General features: G+C 39.3%; 1 protein-coding gene and 1 pseudogene across 18 annotated transcripts in view; both read right to left on the bottom strand.

Annotated features, from left to right (window-relative positions):
• LOC121497332 (protocadherin gamma-C4) overlaps window positions 1–18846 on the bottom strand; it is a 186955-nt gene that overhangs the window by 54785 nt on the left and 113324 nt on the right. The window contains exon 2 of one of the 18 annotated variants that reach the window (XM_041766836.1): window positions 101–142. The exons of the other annotated variants lie outside the window; for them this stretch is intronic. Coding sequence (XP_041622770.1) covers window positions 101–142 — 42 coding nt within the window. The remainder of the gene's footprint in view (window positions 1–100; window positions 143–18846) is intronic. 18 annotated transcript variants of the gene reach the window in all.
• Window positions 14093–17884, bottom strand: LOC121497334 (annotated as a pseudogene).

Below are 18846 nucleotides of genomic sequence, written 5' to 3'. Positions count from 1 at the left end.
TATACCGCACATGCACAAAATAATGTAAATACAAGACTATTCAGTGCAGTTGTTTGTGATACTCAAAGACTGGAAACATCCCAAGTATGAACTTACTTACCAGGATACAGATAAATAAGCAGCACAATGGAATATCAGGCACCTGGTTTTTTAAAAAAAACTTTCTTAGGTATTAATATGGAAAGATTTTAAAAGCATACATTGTAGAGTCATGAAATCAAGATAGAGAACAGTGTATCTTTTTTTGTAATAAAAGTGGAAGAAATATATATCCATATTTGTCTCTAACTGTATAAAGAAACGCTGAAAAGATACTTAAGAACGAATAAAATGTATAGGGGCAGGAGGAAAAAGAGGTAGAAAAATAGGTCAGGAATGGGAATAAGACAATATATACCTATTATACATCCTTTTCTGAACCATGTAAATATGTTTTTTATCACAAAATAGAGGAAAATTGCTAAGACTGGGGTATATGGCAGACATAAGGACTCAAGTGAAAAGGTGTACCTGAAATATTAATTGGAAAAAGCAAGTTGCAGAATAGTATACTTACTATGAAATGATCCCTGTTATGCAAAAAAGCATACACACACCCATATATACAAAAAAAATACTTGTGAGTATACATAATCAGATATTAACGGTAATGATGTCTTGGTGGTGAGTCTGGAGGCAAGACTGGGTGGGGGGGACTCTGATGTTTTATTTTTTTAGTCTCTTTTTAAATTGAGCTATTGTTCATAGACAGTGAAGAGCAAGGATCTGAGTTCAATGAGTTTGGGCAAACGTATACACCCATATAATCCACACTCTATCTACCATCATTAATACTGTTGGTTTCAGCTGAAAATGCATTATTACCATTAATTTATTCAGGAAATACTCACTTAGAGCTTAACAATGTCAAGCACTGTTACAGGCCTTAAAAATATAGCATGGAAAAAATAAATCTTTGTCATGAAGGAGCTTATATTCTTATTAGGGAGAGGAAGATAACACATTGAGGAAGAAGCAAACGTATGTCAGATAACAGCCACAGAACAAAAATTACTACCTTTTTTTAAAATTGGAGTTCAATTTGCCAACACATAGCATAACACCCAGTGCTCATCCAAATTATTACCTTTTTAAACATGGTTACTAAGGACCATAAAGGATGCCTAAGGCATGTGCAGGTTTATCTTCCATACGCATTTATAATACTAAAATCCAACAATTTTATTATTATCGTTATGTATCTCTTATCACAAATGTTCCTTATCTGAAATTTTACTATTTGTAAGCCAACAATAGATGCTGGAAAAATACTAGGCTTAAAATTTTGCATGAAAAATATACAATCAGGGAAGCCCAGGTGGCTCAGCGGTTTAGCGCCTGCCTTCAGCCCAGGGCCTGGTCCTGGAGACCTGGGATCAAGTACTGCATCAGGCTCCCTGCATGGAGCCTGCTTCTCCCTCTGCCTGTGTCTGTGCCTCTCTCTCTCTCTCTGTCTCTGCATCTCTCATGAATAAATAAAATAATAATAATAATTTTAAAAAGAAAAATATACAATCAAATGAAAGAAAATTAAGCAAAAACAAATTAAAACAGCCTGGTAAATTATAATCCAAACACAATCCCAGGTTGTGTGCAGAAAAGAATTCAGCATTAGAACTAGTCTAAAAAATAGAATGAGCATGAATTAAACACTGAGATTGGGGATCCCTGAGTGGCTCATTGGTTTAGCGCCTGCCTTTGGCCCAGGGTGCGATCCTGGAGTCCCGGGATCAAGCCCCACGTCGGGCTCCCTGCATGGAGCCTGCTTTTCCCTCCTCCTGTGTCTCTGCCTCTCTCTCTCTCTCTCTCTCTCTCTCAGAAATAAATAAATAAATAAATAAATAAATAAATAAATAAATCTTTAAAAAAAAACCCACTGAGATTCTCTGCATAACAGAAGTCTCTAATTGTGAAAAAGTGATAAGAAAAATAAAGCAAAGGGGAAGCATTGTGATGAGTCCGAAAACATACCAGTGTAGAGCTACCAGGAAGCTTATCATGCTCAGGCTGGTAAGGATCTACCCATCTGAATGGATTATCACAATGGAAGTAATCAGAGTAAAAGAATAGTTACCTTATGTCCAACCACACTCTTAGTATCTGTACTTGGATGTTTCACAGAATCCCAAACAACTTGTTTACAACTCAACTCCTAATTTCTGTGTCATCTACCCTTCTCTAGTCTTCCACAACTTACAGATGGTACCTATGTCCATCCAGTTCATTAATTCACAAATATGGAAATGATTATTAATTCCCCTCTCTTTCATCCACTGTATTCATTCAGTCAACAATATTTAATTTTGAATCTACCAGTGCCAGGCAATGATCTTTCCAGGCACTGAAGTATATAAATAAAGGAAATAGTCCCTGACCTTAAGGAGTTTACATTTCACCATTCCACTACTGTCTTGTTGTATCTATTTCTTAAATGTATATCCAATCCATCCATTTATTTCTACATCCTCTGCCTTCCCTTTAATCTGATCCAGCACCATTTCTTATCAGGAACATCACCATAGTCTCCCACCAGTTCTCTCTACTTCCATTTGTTACCCTCATAAATCATTTTTCCACAAAACCACCAGAGAAATCTTTTTAAAAATTCAAATCATATCTTGCCACTGCCTTGTTTAAAATGATTCAAAAGCTCCTAAGTACAAAAGTACTTAGAATAAAATTCAGAATCTTTAATATGGTTTACGGGACTCTGTCTTGTAATAGATGTACCTCATCTATTTATTTAACACTTTTAGCCTCCCCAGCCTTCTTTTTCAATTGCTCACCTTCTTTTTAAAGGATCTTTTTTTTAAAGGATCTTTACATCTAATTCCTCTGCCAATTTCTCCCTTAATCTCCTTGTTACCTAGCTACACTCTACTCATTTTTCAGATCTCATGCTAAATTTATCAATTCCTGAAAGAACCTCTCCCTGACCCTCCCAGACTAGGGTAGGTTCCCTGTTACAAGCTCTCTTAGCATCCTTGTTTTTCTCTTTGGTGGCATTTATCAGACTTATAAAAGACCACAGGTTATAAAGGGATTCATTATGTCAGGAATCATATCTGCCCTATTCATTAGTGCACCCTTGCAACCTAGGACAGTGGTTTGCAAGTAGCAGGCATTTAATAAATATTTGTTATATAAATGAACAAATGATCCAACCACTGCTAGACATGGCACAGACACTAGTGTTTACTCTGTTTTTGGATAGGTTCTTCCAACCTATCTATTTCAGAGAATGGATGCCTAAATTTACGTACTAGTGGTCTAAGCTTATACTATACTTTTACGTTATATTCACACACTATGAAAATAGAGTACATTATACTTCTTGTTTTTCAAAACCATATGAAGTATACAAAAATCAAGTTTTTCTGTAAACCAGCAATGATCAGAAAATGAAATTAAAAAAATTTTTACAATAACATCCAAAGCCATAAAATATGTAGGAATAATTTAATTAAAGATATATGACTTTGGGATCCCTGGGTGGAGCAGTGGTTTGGCGCCTGCCTTTGGCCCAGGGCGCGATCCTGGAGACCCCGGATCGAATCCCACGTCGGGCTCCTGGTGCATGGAGCCTGCTTCTCCCTCTGCCTCTCTCTCTCTCTGTGTGTGTGTGACTATCATAAATAAATAAAAATCTAAAAAAAGATATATGACTTCTATATTAAAAACTCTGAAACACTGCTAAAAGAAGTTAAAGATCTAAATACATGGAAATATAATACCATTCTCAGAAGCTGTAAGTCTCAATATTGTTCAGATGACCTCTCTCCCAAAAGATATATAGATTCAATGCAATCCCATTCAAATTTCTTGCAGGCTTTTTCTCTCCAGAAAGTAAGAAAATTATTTTTATTTGGAAAGATAAAGGATCATGAATAGTCAAAAAAGTGTTGAAAAACAAGAAAAAAGATGGAAGATTTGCCTACCTGACTTCAGGACTTACTATAAATCTTTAATAATTAAGACAGTGCAATTGCAGCAAAAGGACAAAGATACCTACAGCACATCACAGGGAGTCTAGAAATAGACCCATTAGTATCAAATGATTTGCAACAAGAGTACCAAAGCATTTTAATAGAAAAAGGAACATCCTTTCAACAAATGATGTTGGAGAAACTGGGCATCATACAGGGACCAAGAATCTTGACTCCTACCTCCCTGAATTACTACCTCATATCACGTGCAAAAGTCAGTTTAAAATAAGGTAAATAGAAGAGTCAATAGATGTCAAATAAGTGCCCTTTGCTCACCAGGAATATTCAGGGCCTTCCCTAACACAGTGCTAGAGAAAATACTACACAAGATAAAACCAGTATATGCAAGTGAAACATAGTTGTTGAGATGCTTGCCTTTTTCTTGGTTTCCTAGCTTTAGCAAACTCTTCAGGTGAGCAGTGGAATCCAGGTTGAAGACTCCTTATTACCTAATTTCCCGAATTCCTTTTAGAGATCAACAGCCAGGTAGCATTTAGAATAAAATAAACATAGCTTAAACAGACAACAGAATTCACATCAATAAGGAATCCTACCATGACTAACCAATCAGACACAGATTCCTTATTACCCACTTTATCTAAGTTGCACTTTCCAACAGTTGCTATTTCTTTTTCCTTTTATATTTATATAATTTTATATTATATATTTATAATTCATTGTTATATTTTAGACTGCAATCTTCCAAACCACTGACAGGGATATATAACAAGGAATTTTATATGTAAATATTATTCTATAATTTTACAAATGTTTGTAAAGTGTAAGTTGAGTGAAATGCTATGCCAACATTATTTAGATCCACCTGATTACATGGAACAGCAATCTGCGCTACCTCAAACTCACTTTAAGTATCCAAATTGGCCACAAAGGAGTAAGAGATTCTGCTGTTGGGTCCCAAATCAGGACTTGAGCTGCAGACTTGGGCAATGGAGGTGCTGGGAGGGCTGTTCTTGGCCATGTGGACCACCTAGGAGACCTGGTGGAAACTGGCTTGTTGCTGATGTCACCAAGGTGTAAAGTGGCATTTCTGCTAGGGGAGAGGTGACTTGTTTGTCCGTGGCCATGATGGTAACACTGTACCCTATATTTCCATGTATTTAGATCTTCTTTAACTTCTTTTAGCAGTGTTTCAGAGTTTTTAATATAGAAGTCATATATTTTTAATTAAATTATTCCTACATATTTTATGGCTTTGGATGTTATTGTAAAATTTTTTTTTAATTTTTTTTTGGTTTTTCTTTTGTAAAATTTTTTTAAATTTCATTTTAAATTTCATTTCACTTGTACCCTAGGGTCAGCTCCCCTGTCTAGGGCCCACCCCACCCATTGCAAGCATGTAGTAATTACTGGTAGAAGATTCGATTCTGAATTTATACCAGACATGTGACCTCCCTATTTTCTACTGAATCTGGATCCTGTGTTTATTTTTTTTAAAGATTTTACTTATTTATTCATAAGAGACACACAGAGAGAGGCAGAGACATAAGCAGAGAAGCAGGCTCCCTGCAGGGAGCCTGATGCAGGATTTGATCCCAGGACCCTGGGACCAGGACCGAACCAAAGGCAGATGCTCAACCACTGAGCAACCCTGGTGTCCCTGAATCCTGTGTTTTACACAGAATCTTTACTGTCAAAAGTGCAGACTCTTCAGGAATCATTATTGAGATAGAAGTAAAAATCAGCTCTGGGACTTTGTCATTATTATCCAGAATTTTGATCTCAACTACACTAGGCAACCAGTCCTCACCTCCCACCATTCCTTACTTCCAAAACCATGGAACATTTTTATATCTCATCATAGCCCAATGTATCTAAAGTTTTCATTTTGCCTGGATTGTGATCAAGACCAAATTGGATACGAGTACTCTGGACTGCAAAGACATATCTGATCTCACATTGCTACTCTCATATGAGCAGTGGTCCTTACCCTCACCATGGAGGTGCCCAGGAGGCATGTCTTCTCAAAAGCTAACCCCATATACCTTCTGGCTGAAACTGAGGAGCAGATGCATCAACTGCTTCCAACATCAGTATCTTCTGTAGGTTCTATTACAAATCTTGCCCCAACCTGGGTCAATTCAGATATTTGAGTCAGTAACACTACCAATGAGCTGGAGAGTATTATCATTTGCATCTTGCACATCTATATTAATGTGGAAAACATTTAAAGGATTTTCAACTACCATTTCTAAACATTTGATACAAACTATTGTATAGGGGTATATATGTTCCAGGTCCAACCTGTTACAAGTTAAATGTCCATTTTCTTCACTTCAGAATGAACTATTCTTTTTCTACATTAATCCACAGCTTCTGAACGAGCAAGTCCTGGACACCTAGCCCCATATCTCTGACAAAATCTCATGAGGAAAGTGACCCAACAGAAACCTTTACAGATCTCTTTGTAAATCTCTATTTCCACACTGACTCACAGCAGCACTCGGAGTCCCTGCCTTAGGACTATAGACTGAAGTAATCAGAGGTTGATATTCTGGAGAGTTAAGAACAAAGATAAAGATGTTTCTCACTGGAATTTGCAAGCTGAAAGGCAGTAGTAGTACAGCCTTATTCATCCAATTAAATATTCCTGGGAATTTATATTCTCAGGGATGCCAGGATACAATGTCAAGGTGGTGATTTCTTTTTATATTTTCTTGATGCTTAAGATATTTTAAGGCTGTCTCTTTTTCAAAAGTTTTTTTGTAGGGAAGTTTTACTTTTTCATATAACATAGTCTCAGGATGAACTACTGGCTGGATCTTCAGTTGCAAATACACAGAAATCTTATAAGAAGTTACATAATATGAAAAGCCTATGTATTGAGGCAACTATTTTTGTATCCTTTGAGTAAATACCTAGTAGTGCAATTGCTGGATCATAGTCCTATTTTTAACTTTTTGAGGAATCTCCATACTGTTTTCCAAGGTGGCTACATCAGTTTACATTCCCACCAACAGTTTAAGAGGGTTCCCCTTTCTCCTCATTCTCACCGATATCTATTGCTTCCTGTGTTAAGTTTAGCCATTCTGACAGGAATGAGGTGGTATCTCATCGTGGTTTTGATTTGTATTTCCCCGACGATGAGTAATGTTAAGGATTTTCTCATGTGCCTGTTAGCACACCTGGATGTCTTCTTTCTGGATGTCTATTCATGTCTTCTGCCCATTTCTTAGCTGATTATTTGATTTTTGGGTGTTGAGTTTGGTAAGTTCTTCATAGATCCTGGATACTAGCCCTTTATCTGATATGTCATTTCCAAATATCTTCTCCCATTACATCAGTTGTCTTTTAATTTTGCAAATTGTTTCCTTCACTGTGCATAGCTTTATTATCTTCATGAGGTCCTAAAAGTTCATTTTTGCTTTTATTTCCCTTGCCTCTGGAAACGTGTCTAGTAAAAAGTTGCTGCAGCCAAGGTCAAAGAGGTTGCTGCCTGTTCTTTTCTCTACCATTTCGATGGTTCCCTGTCTTACATTTAGATCTTTCATACATTTTGAATTTATTTTGTGTACAGTATAAGAACGTGGTCCAGTTTCATTCTTCTGCATGTAGCTGTCGAGGTTTCCCAACATCATTTGTTGAAGGGACTTTTTTACATTGGATATTCTTTCCTGCTTTGTCAAAGGTGAGTTGACCACATAGTTTTGGGTCCATTTCTGGGTTTTCTTTTCTGTTCCATTGATCTATGTAGACACCACTTCCTAATCACTGAACTTAACCCTTTTACTGACTATTTAGAAGGGGTACAAATCATTGTGTGAAATGCTTCAGAGACTTAAAGATAAGCTATGAAATTGTATTTGTCATTAATAACATTATACATAGATATTTTTATGGCTTCTCTAAGATAAATTGCCCAAGTATTGATTTCTTTTACATATAAATTACTTTGAGTCTCTGGTTCATCTGATGACAATCTCTTCACATCTTAAACCATAACTCTTCCCATTTGGTATCAGTGAAATTCATCCTCTATCAAAGATTTTTTTCAATTACCTTTGCCATAGACTATCTTTATATTTTCCTATCAGTATTTTAAGAATCCTAAATAGTACATTCTTTTATGGTAACTTTTCACTAGATATGGTTTCCTAAAGATTAACTCTTAAAATTTAACTCTGGAGAGTAAATCTCTTTCCTAATATAAATAGTCATTTTTTGGTCAATATCCCTTCACACTGTTTGCTTTAAAAAATTTTAAGTAGCTTTATAGAGGTATAGTTAATATACAAAGAATTACACATATTAATGTGAAGGTGTTTATTTTTTGAACTTGGTATCTTGCATGAAGAAAAAGCAAGTTTTTCACCAGAAAAATTAAACTCATTATCACAGCTATACTGTCACATGTGACTGAGAAAACTGATACAGTCCACTCATTTATCATCAGCTTTCTAATTCAGTTTAAAATGATATGTGGGTTGCATAGTCTCAACAAGTTGTACAGTCTCACCAAAGATCCTAGCCTATTTCTGCTTCAAACAGCATAATATGTCTTCCAGAATGATGTGTGTGGGTGGGGGAAGAGTGTCTGTTGATAGATTACATTTCAACTTTAGGTGCTATGAAATATTAGGGCTGTAACTTTTAAATTATAGCTGAACACTTTAACTTATTAGATTGAGTGAACTCAAACCCACAATCCTTAACACGTAGGAAGATAAGCCAAGTTCTCCACAAAATTTCATTACTGGAACCAGCACAAAAATAAAAAATCCACTGCCTAGTTACTCTAAAAAACCCAAATATCCTAATTATCAATCCTAAATTATCAATAAATATCCTAAGGCTAAGATTGACATTTTACATTAAATACATTGTTAGCTTAAACTCTCATGTGGCCCAAACCAAGTAACTCCAGCTTTCAGGTTTTGATGATATATCCTCTAGTTAAGTCATCCTAGCAATCCTAATGGAGTAACTAGGTCCTTTATTTTTTTTTTAAATTTTTATTTATTTATTTATTTATTTATTTATTTATTTATTTATTTATGATAGTCACAGAGAGAGAGAGAGAGAGAGAGGCAGAGACACAGGCAGAGGGAGAAGCAGGCTCCATGCACCGGGAGCCCGACGTGGGATTTGATCCTGGGTCTCCAGGATCGTGCCCTGGGCCAAAGGCAGGCGCCAAACCGCTGCGCCACCCAGGGATCCCAGTAACTAGGTCCTTTAAATAAGAAATTTCACGGGTGCCTGGGTGGCTCAGTTGGTTAAGCATCTGCCTTCAGCTTAGGTCATGATCCCAGCATCCTGGGATCAAGCCCTAGGGAGGAGCTCCCTGCTCAGCAGACAGCCTGCTTCTCCCTCTTCCTCTGCTGCTCCCCCTACTTGTTCTTGCTTGCTCTCTCTTTGTCAAATACATAAAATATTTTAAAACAACTAAGAAGACTCCTAACTCTGGGAAACGAACTAGGGGTTGTAGAAAGGGAAGTGGGCGGGGGGTGGGGGTGACTGGGTGACGGGCACTGAGAGGGGCATTTGATGGGATGAGCCCTGGGTGTTATTCTATATGTTGGCAAATTGAACACCAATAAAAAATAAATCTATAAAAAAACAAATAAGAAATTTCATAGGATGCTTGTCTATGTTTCATTACAGTTCAGAGAGAGAAAAATTAATATTCATAAAGCTGTCCCATCCAAAACAATGGCTCCCCTATCTTTTATGACCTTAAACAGGGGTTTCTCAAACAATAATGTGCCTAGGGAGATCCTTTGCCTCTTCTGCCATGTGGGGATACAGTAAAAAATCTGTGACCTACAAGAAAGCCCTCACCTGACTATCTTGGCACCCTTATCCCAGAATTCCAGCCTTTAAAACAGTAAGCAATACATTTGTGCTATTTGTAAGCCATCCATCACCTAATCCCCAGGTGAAGGGGATTAATTGAAACAAACCAGTTATAAAACAAGTCATTTAGATGTAACATACGGAATTCAATGGATAATACTGCAATAAATTTGTATAGTGACAGTAACTAGACTTACAGAGGTGATCACTTCATAATGTGTAAAAATACTAAAGGGTACCTGGTGGTTGAGTTGGTTGAGGCTCTCGATTATGGCTCAGGTCATGATCTTGGGGGTCATGATGGGCTCTGCATTCAGTGTGGAGTCTACTCTAGAGATCGTTTCCCTTTCCTCTGCTCCTCCCCCTGCTCACACACTCTTTTTAAAAAATACGGAATCACTGTCATGCACCTGAAACTAATATAATATTGTATGTCAATTATAATCCAATTTTTATTATTTTAAGATTTTATTTATTTGAGAGAGACAGCATAAGAAATGAAAGATCACAAGCAGAGGAGAGGGGTGAGGGAGAAGCAGACTCCCCACTGAGCAGAGAGCCTGATGAGAGGCTCCATCCTAGGACCATGACCTGGGCCGAAGACATACGCTTAACTAACTGAGCCACCCAGGTGCCCCAAAGCTTTTTAGATTAGCTTTCATAAAAGCTTTAGAATAGTTTTACTTCCACTCATAGGGCAGCCCATTAGACCACCCAGAGAATCACACAAATCATTATCACTTTTTCCCAACAGAATGTTAAATGTGCTGACACTAAAACGCTTGACTTCTTTTTATATCAATGATGTAAAAGAAAAAATGGCACCTATTATGAACCATGTGGTTTATATGTTATCACTAGTCCTCACCACAATCTTTCATATTATATATTATTGTTCCAATTTTGCTGAAGCTGACATTAAATAACTTGTCAAAGGTCACAAAGTTAGTAATTTTACCACATTGCAAAGCTCCTACTTTTCTATCAAACTGCATCTTAGAATACAGCTAGAAGGTAATCCCCAGAGCACATATATTTGTTCATTCACTCATTCAACTAATTAACAAAGCTTATTTAGCTCAACTAGAAGCATTAGTTGAGATCACTGATACTTGAGATTCGGCTTAAGAGTCATAATTGTTCATTGCCCTAACTTTTTTTCCTAACTTTTAATGATTTGTCTCTAATCAGGTTAAGTAAACAGAAGTCAGCATGACTGAACCATAGCAGGTTTCCTAAATAACTTCTTTTTTTAATTTAAATTCAATTAGTCAACATATAGTACATAGTTTCCAATGTAGTGTTCAACAATTCATCAGCTGTGTATAACACCCAGTGCTCATCACAATACATACCCCCTTCATGCCCATCATCCCATCACCCAATCACCCTATGACCCTATGCCCCCACCCACCTCTTCTCTTCCAGCAACCTGTTTGTTTCCTAGAGTTAAGAGTCTCTCATGGTTTCTCTTCCTCTCTGATGATTTCCCATTCAGTTTTTCCTCTCTTCCCCTATGATCCTCTGCACTGTTTTGTACATTCCGCATGAGTGAAACCATAGGAAAAGTGTCTTTCTCTGATTGACTTATTTTGTTCAGCATAATACCCTCCAGTTCCATCCATCCACATCGATGTAAATGGTAACTATTCACCCTTTCTGATGGCTAATATTCCATTTTTCCATTGAGTGTGTGTGTATATATACATATACACACAATATATATATTTATATATATTATATATGTATATTCTTCTTTATCCATTTATCTGTCAATGGTTCTTTCCACAGTTTGGCTATTGAGGATATTGCTGTTATGAACACTGGGGTGCAGGTGCCCCTTTGAACCACTACATTTATATGTTTGGGGTAAATACTTAGTAGTGCAATTGCTGCGTGGTAGGGTACTTCTATTTTTAACTTCTTGAGGAACCTCTATATCATTTTTCCAGAGTGGCTGTACCAGCTTGCATTCTCACCAACAGTGTAAGAGGGTTCCCCTTTCTCTGCATCCTCACCAACATTTGTTATCTCCTGTCTTGTTAATTTTAGCCATTCTGACCAGTATAAGGTGGTATCTCATTGTGATTTTAATTTATATTTAATTTATATTTCCCTGATGCCAAGTGCTGTGGAGCATTTTTTTATGTGTTAGCCAAATATTTCTATTGTGTGTTATGTCTTTCATTTTGAACTGCCCACCATGTGAGAACTGGCCTTGTGATAAACAATTTGACAGCCTTTACAAAACAGGAGGTCATACTGCCCTCTAATCTCATTGATATCATTTATTTTTAGATTTTATCCATTAATTTGAGGGGGGGCAGAGGGAAAGGGAAAAGCAGACTCCTCGCTGAGCAGGGAGCATGACATGGGGCTCTATCCCAGGACCCTGGGATCATGATGCTAGCCAAAGGCAAACACTTAACCAACTGACCCACTCAGGTACCCCCCCATTGTTATCATTTAGAAAACTACCTATTAAGTTCCATTTGAAACTTAATGTCAATAAAAAATTTGCATTTTCAGGCAGGCTCAAAAACTTCCTTTTAAAAAATCAGACAAATAGAACCATACTATCTTTCCTTTCTTGAACTAGTTGTCATGAAGCATAAAGTGACAAGTCAATCTCATTAGCAGTAACTGTCTCATTTTAGAGATGCTTAATTACCTTTTTCAGATGCTTTATAATCTCTTTTATAATTCTATATATTAACTGTTGTATTTTTGAAAAGAGGCAAGTAACAAAGGAAGAGAAAATAATAATGATGCTATGAGGGATCCCTGGGTGGCGCAGCGGTTTAGCGCCTGCCTTTGGCCCAGGGCGCCATCCTGGAGACCCGGAATCAAGTCCCACGTCGGGCTCCCGGTGCATGGAGCCTGCTTCTCCCTCTGCCTGTGTCTCTGCCTCTCTCTCTCTCTCTCTCTGTGTGTGACTATCATAAATAAATAAAAATTTTAAAAAAAGATCAAAAAAATAATGATGCTATGATTCCTACTCCTTTACAGAATTCACCCAAAGATCCAAACTTCTCACAGGTTCCAGCAACTCTTTCCCAATATACATTTGCATTCAATTTAGGTTCAACATTGTAGTAAGCATAAGGTTCTCAAGAAACACTTAGAATCTGGGCACTTTCCATAATTTTTTCCATGTGTGAAAGTTACAGAAACGTACATAAGAAGAGAGACTACTGCAAATGTACTACATTACCAAAAATGCATTCAAAACACAATTTGTTAACTGAGTGTTTCACAAAGCCATCATTAAGATCATCAGTGTGAGTACAGAAATCTCTCCTGGAAATACATACAAACATTGCATTCCCAAAATCGACAATGGGGATGAAAAATAATCTCTTCAGTTTTCTTCATTACAACACTTACCTATTTGTGTATTTCTTTTTTCTTTTTTTAAGATTTTACTTTTAGGTAATCTCTACACCCAATATGGTACTTGAACTCATAACCCCATATCACGAGTCACATGCTTTACTGACTTAGCCAGTTGGGCATTCCTGTTTGCATATTTCAATGACAAACTTTTAAGTATGTAGGAAATAAACTGGGTATATTTGGAAGTTCAAGAATTGTGTGAAACCACGAAATGACTTAGTACCTGAGAAAGTATAAACATATGCATCCCTAATGACCAGAATTACTTCACTTTAAAAGAAATCAAATGTGGGGCGCCCGGTGGCTCAGTGATTGAGCATCTGCCTTGGGCTCAGATTATGATCTTCATGAGGTCCCGGATCGAGTCCTCATCAGGCTCCCCGCAGGAAGACTGCTTCTCTCTCTGCCTCTCTGTGTCTCTTATGAATAAATAATTCGTTAAAAAAGAAACCAAATGCACTTTATGAATTTGTTAGCAACTTCACAAATTAGAAGTAGTAGTCAGAAGCCCCTCTACTCACAAAAGTTTATTCAAAATATCCTTTATACTTGGGCAGTCCCGGTGGCGCAGCGGTTTGTCCCCGCCTGCAGCCCGGGGTGTGATCCTGGAGACCGGGGATCGAGTCTCACATCGGGCTCCCTGCGTGGAGCCTGCTTCTCCCTCTGTCTGTGTCTCTGCCCCTCTCTTGGTGTCTATGAATAAGTAAATAAAATCTTTTAAAAAATATCCTTTATACTTTTAAAAAATTAGAGTGATGGGGATCCCTGGGAGGCTCAGCGGTTTAGAACCTGCCTTGGGCCCAGGGCGTGATCCTGGGGTCCTGGAATCAAGTCCCACATCAGGCTCCCTGCATGGGGCCTGCTTCTCCCTCTGCCTGTGTCTCTCATGAATAAATAAATATTTGAAAGAAAATAAAAATAAAAAGTGAATCCCTACCCAAGAATTTGGGGTTTTAATGGATAAACTGGCATCAGATGTTCAACATAAAAATATTTTGTGGCCAACGGTAAGAAAAAAACAATTAAAAGCAAGCACAGCTGGTTAATTAGAAAAAGTATATATTTAAAAAGTACCAAAGTGGTTATATATTTTTATGTATAATATATAAACATTGTTATAAATAAGGCGTGAGAGCAGGCGTGAAGGAAGCCCCGAGGGAAGGCCTCCAAGTTGTCCTTGGTGTCTACCACGCACAGATAAGTTTTCTAGTGTCTGCTCTCTAAGTTCTGAATATGCAGTACCCACACTGAGATTTTTTTTTTAAGATTTTATTTATTTATTCATAGAGAGAGGGAGCCTGATGTGGGACTCGATCCCGTGTCTCCAGGATCACACCCTGGGCTGCAGGCGGCGCTAAACCGCTGCGCCACCGGGGCTGCCCCCACACTGAGATTTTTTAGATACTTTGTCCAAAGCCCTGGGAAGAATATTTGATATGTCCTTCCCTGAATTAATGCATGATTATCTTTAAAAAACTCTGAACCACCCGAAAGCAAAAGAGGCTCACTTTTCCCACAGCTGTCCTGGCTGAGGAGCGTGTCCGCATAGTTGGGCTGCGGGAAGATCACGTGACTCTCCCGCGAGCCCGCGGTCAGGGACACCTCGTGAGAATAGGTCTGCAGGAACGCCCGCACCCCGTCCACGCCCACAAACTGCGAGGCCGAGGCCTGCACGCCCAGCAGCCCTCCTCCTGCAGCCTGGAGCAGACGCGACGCGTGCCAGCGCCTCAGCCTGAGCGCCAGCAGCACGGTGACAAAGGCGAGGAAGACGCAGGAGACAGGCCACAGCCACCACCAGGTACAGCGTGAGGTCTGAAGCTTGGGAGTCACGTGGGGCTTCCAGGCTGCCCAAGTCAGCCAGGACATCTGGGATGCTGTCAGCAATGGCCACAGTGAGCGTGACGGTGGCCGAGAGAGGGGGCTGGCCGTGGTCCTGCACCACCACCACCAGGCTCTGCTTGAGCGCGTCTCTGTCCAGCAGGGCCCGAGCTGTGCGCACCTCTCCCGTGTGCAGCCCCACCTGGAAGAGCCCAGGCTCGCTGGCCTTGAGCAGGTGGTAGGACAGCCAGGCGTTCTGGCCTGAGTCTCTGTCCACTGCTACCACCTTGGTGACCAGGTAGCTGGGCTCTGTGGAGCGGGGCGCCAGCTCCAAGCCTGTGGAACCGTCAGTGGGGAGGGTGGGGTACAAGATTTCTGGCAGGTCGTTCTGTTTGTTCTGGTCCAGCACAGAGAGGCTCAGAGGCACGTTGCTGCTGAGCGGTCACTGCTGTTGTAGGCCATCACTTGTAGCTGCAAGTCTTGGAACTGTTCATAGTCAAAAGAACGCAGGGCATACAGAACGCCAGTGTTTGAGTTGATGGAGATGTAGGAGGATAGGGGCGGTCCTGGGAGAGTGTCTTCCGCCAAAGAGTAAGTGACCTGGGCTTTCTCTCCATAGTCAGCGTCATAGGCGGTCACAGACATTATGGAGGCTTTTGGGACATTAGAGTTGTTCTCCACGATAAAAACGGAGTAGAAGGGGTCAGAGAAGGTGGGCGGTTGTCGTTGGTATCTGCTATTTTCAGTGAGATGTGAGTTTCCGTGGACAGGGAAGGACTTCCTATGTCACTGGCAGTCACTGTGATGTTGTAGCTAGGAACCTGTTCCCAGTCTAGGAGTGCATCTGTCACTAAACTATTGTAATTTCCATAAGACTTTTCTAATTTAAATTCCAGATTCCCCCATGAAGCAAGTCACTTGTCGGTTTTCTCCAGAGTCTTGATTATTTACATTTAAAAGGGCAATTAATGTCCCTCTGGGAGTGTTTTCCAGAATGGAGCTGGAGAGAGAGGTGACAACTACTTCAGGGGTGTTATCATTTACGTCCAATACTGTGATCAAGACTATGGCTCGAGCTGAATATCCTGCGTCATCCATTGCTTGCACTTCCATCTCATAGATTCCTGGTAGTTCAGCCTCCCCTATTGTTCAGACTGTCCCTAAATTAGCATCTACTTTGAAAACCTGGGCCGCCTTTTCGTCCACATAAAGGAAGGAATACATCACTTCCGCAGTGTCTCCTTCATCAGGGTCGGTGGCGCTTACCAAAAGCAGCTTTGTGCCTATGGCCACATTCTCCGGAACGCTCACGTGGTACTCAGGCTGAGCAAATACTGTTGTGTTGTCATTCACATCAACTACCATCACCTGGATGCGCGCGCCGTTCCTGTGCACTGGGTCACCCCCATAGGAGGCCATGAGAACCAGGTGATGAACAGCCTTCTGCTCCCGGTCCAAGGCGCACTCCAACACCAATTCTGAGTACTTGTTATCATCCTCTCCACTTTGTACATCCAAGGAGAAGTGAGTATTACTACTGAGTCTGTAGCTCTGGAGAGCATTCTTCCCGATACCCAGATCCTAAGCGTGGGGAAGCGGGAACTGCAACCCAGTGACTGCGTTTTCGCTCATTTTTATTTCTAATTCATCTTCCTGGAAATAGGGGGCATTATCATTAATGTCTCTCACTTCTGCCACTACCCCATATATTTTTACTTTATCCTCCAACAGAATCTCCAGATTTAATTGACAACTGAAGACCCCCATACAGAGCTCTTTCCTGTCTATCCTGCCTGCAGAGATTAGGCTGACGCTTCGAGGGTTCAGAGGGTTCAGAAAAGTTGACTCCTACCTCTGGAGACTATACGGGCTCTGGGCTCTGCACTCCTCTAGTTCCTGGGGCTCCAACCCCAGGTCCTTGGCGATGTTGCCCACTCTAGAGCTTTTCTCCAGCTCCACAGGAACTAAATAGTGAATTTGGGCGCATCCAGTATCCCATAGAATCCCCAGGAGAACTCCCAGCAGGACAAGCCCTTTGCAGTCCTGATGCAGGCGCTTAGGCATCATTGCCACTTTTCTGGAGGATATCACTTCCACTTCTTCCCTACACTACCAAAGTCAGGACCAGCTTTTCCCATCTTTCGATTCCAACAATTTCTTCACAGCCCCAGAGATGGTTAGTTTCTATCTGGGCTTTTTTGTTTCAGGCGCTCACAGGGCAAGCAGGAGGAAAGCCTGATCTCTGTTTTTCTCTCCCTGATTGGTGAACAGCAGCCCTCAGAGTCCTAACCAATTACTGCACAATCTTGAACTCCAGGAAGGATTTTTGGGTTTTGTACCTTAAATGGCTCCGCCTACTGTTCTTCAAATAGGGATGTAAGTTCCTTTTAGTAGAAATTTCAGTCAACCTCTTTGTATTTCCCTAATATTTTTCATACAGAGCTGCTTTCTTGAGATTATTTTCTGTATCTATATTCTGTTTTTTCCAGGCTTTTAAGTGAATTTGAAGTTTCCATACAAAGTAATTTTAACCTTACAATCTTAGTGCACCTAATTTGATATCACCACCCCCAGAAAACACCAATTATGGGCCATCTTCCTAGGAGTTTCCAATTATGAGAAATCATACAATTTTATAAATTAAACTTTCTCACTTGGCTGTAATAGGGGGCACCTTTTTTTTTTTTTTACAGATTTTAAAATTTATCTAAAGAGAAGAGCTATTTTAAAAGGTTGTCAATATTTAGTATTTAAAAATAAAAATTTGGGGGCAGCCCAGGTGGCTTAGTGGTTTAGCACCTGCCTTTGGCCCAGGTCGTGATCCTGGAGACCCGGGATCAAGTCCCACGTCAGACTCCCTGCATGGAGCCTGCTCCTCCCTCTGCCTGTGTCTGTGCCTCTCTTTCTCTGTGTGTGTGTCTCATGAATAAATAAATATAATCTATAAAAATATATATATTTAAAAAATGAAAATAAAAATTTTACAACATGGAAACCTAAAAGTAAGAAATGCAATTGTAGACATTATCAGAAGCTCAGTGATAAGTCAACTAAGACAAACAATTTTAGGACAAAATAGAAGCATTTCAACTTGCACTTACTAGAAATAAGGGTAGTACTTCACAATTAGCAATCCAGAAAATATTATTAATTTACCTTTTTCTGAGGAACAAAACCAATTCCATTTACTGAAAATAACTGATGATACATTTGAAAACCCATCAAAATATAGGAAAAACTTCTTACTATTCTGCTTTCATAAATGTAAATGTTTAGATTCTGAGGATAAAACATGTTTGGCAGGCATGCCACTACATATCCCTAAAACTGGAAGGAAATCTATAGATAGTTTTGAGAAAATATTGGGAATAAAATCAGCCTATTCAGTGGGATTCAAAGAATCCCTAATGAATGTAATATTATGAAAATATTACTCTGTCCTTTAAAAATAAAGCATTTCTTCTGCGTTTTTCTCTTACTTTGTAATTATAAAGAAAAAGCCCTATATGCTCAAGATATTGATGTTTTGAGAAAAAGAAACACCCACAGAAAGAAAACATTAATGTTTCAGTTATAAATATTTACGTGGCGACAGCATCATAATACCCACTTGTCACAGAACAGGAGATTTTGTGTGTAGGTGGATGAAGACTATCACAGGTGAAATTGTCAAAATATTTCAAAATACTTGAGAGCTAATAATGAAGTTACTGGTCTACACAAAAAGGAAAGGAAAATATTGAGAGTAAACAAACGAAGTAATAGTAGATATGATCTAAGACTTTTTTGCCAAAAT

Source organism: Vulpes lagopus, chromosome 8, assembly GCF_018345385.1.
Source record: "Vulpes lagopus strain Blue_001 chromosome 8, ASM1834538v1, whole genome shotgun sequence".
Lineage (NCBI taxonomy): Eukaryota > Metazoa > Chordata > Mammalia > Carnivora > Canidae > Vulpes > Vulpes lagopus.
This window is presented reverse-complemented; position numbering and strand designations above follow the sequence as displayed.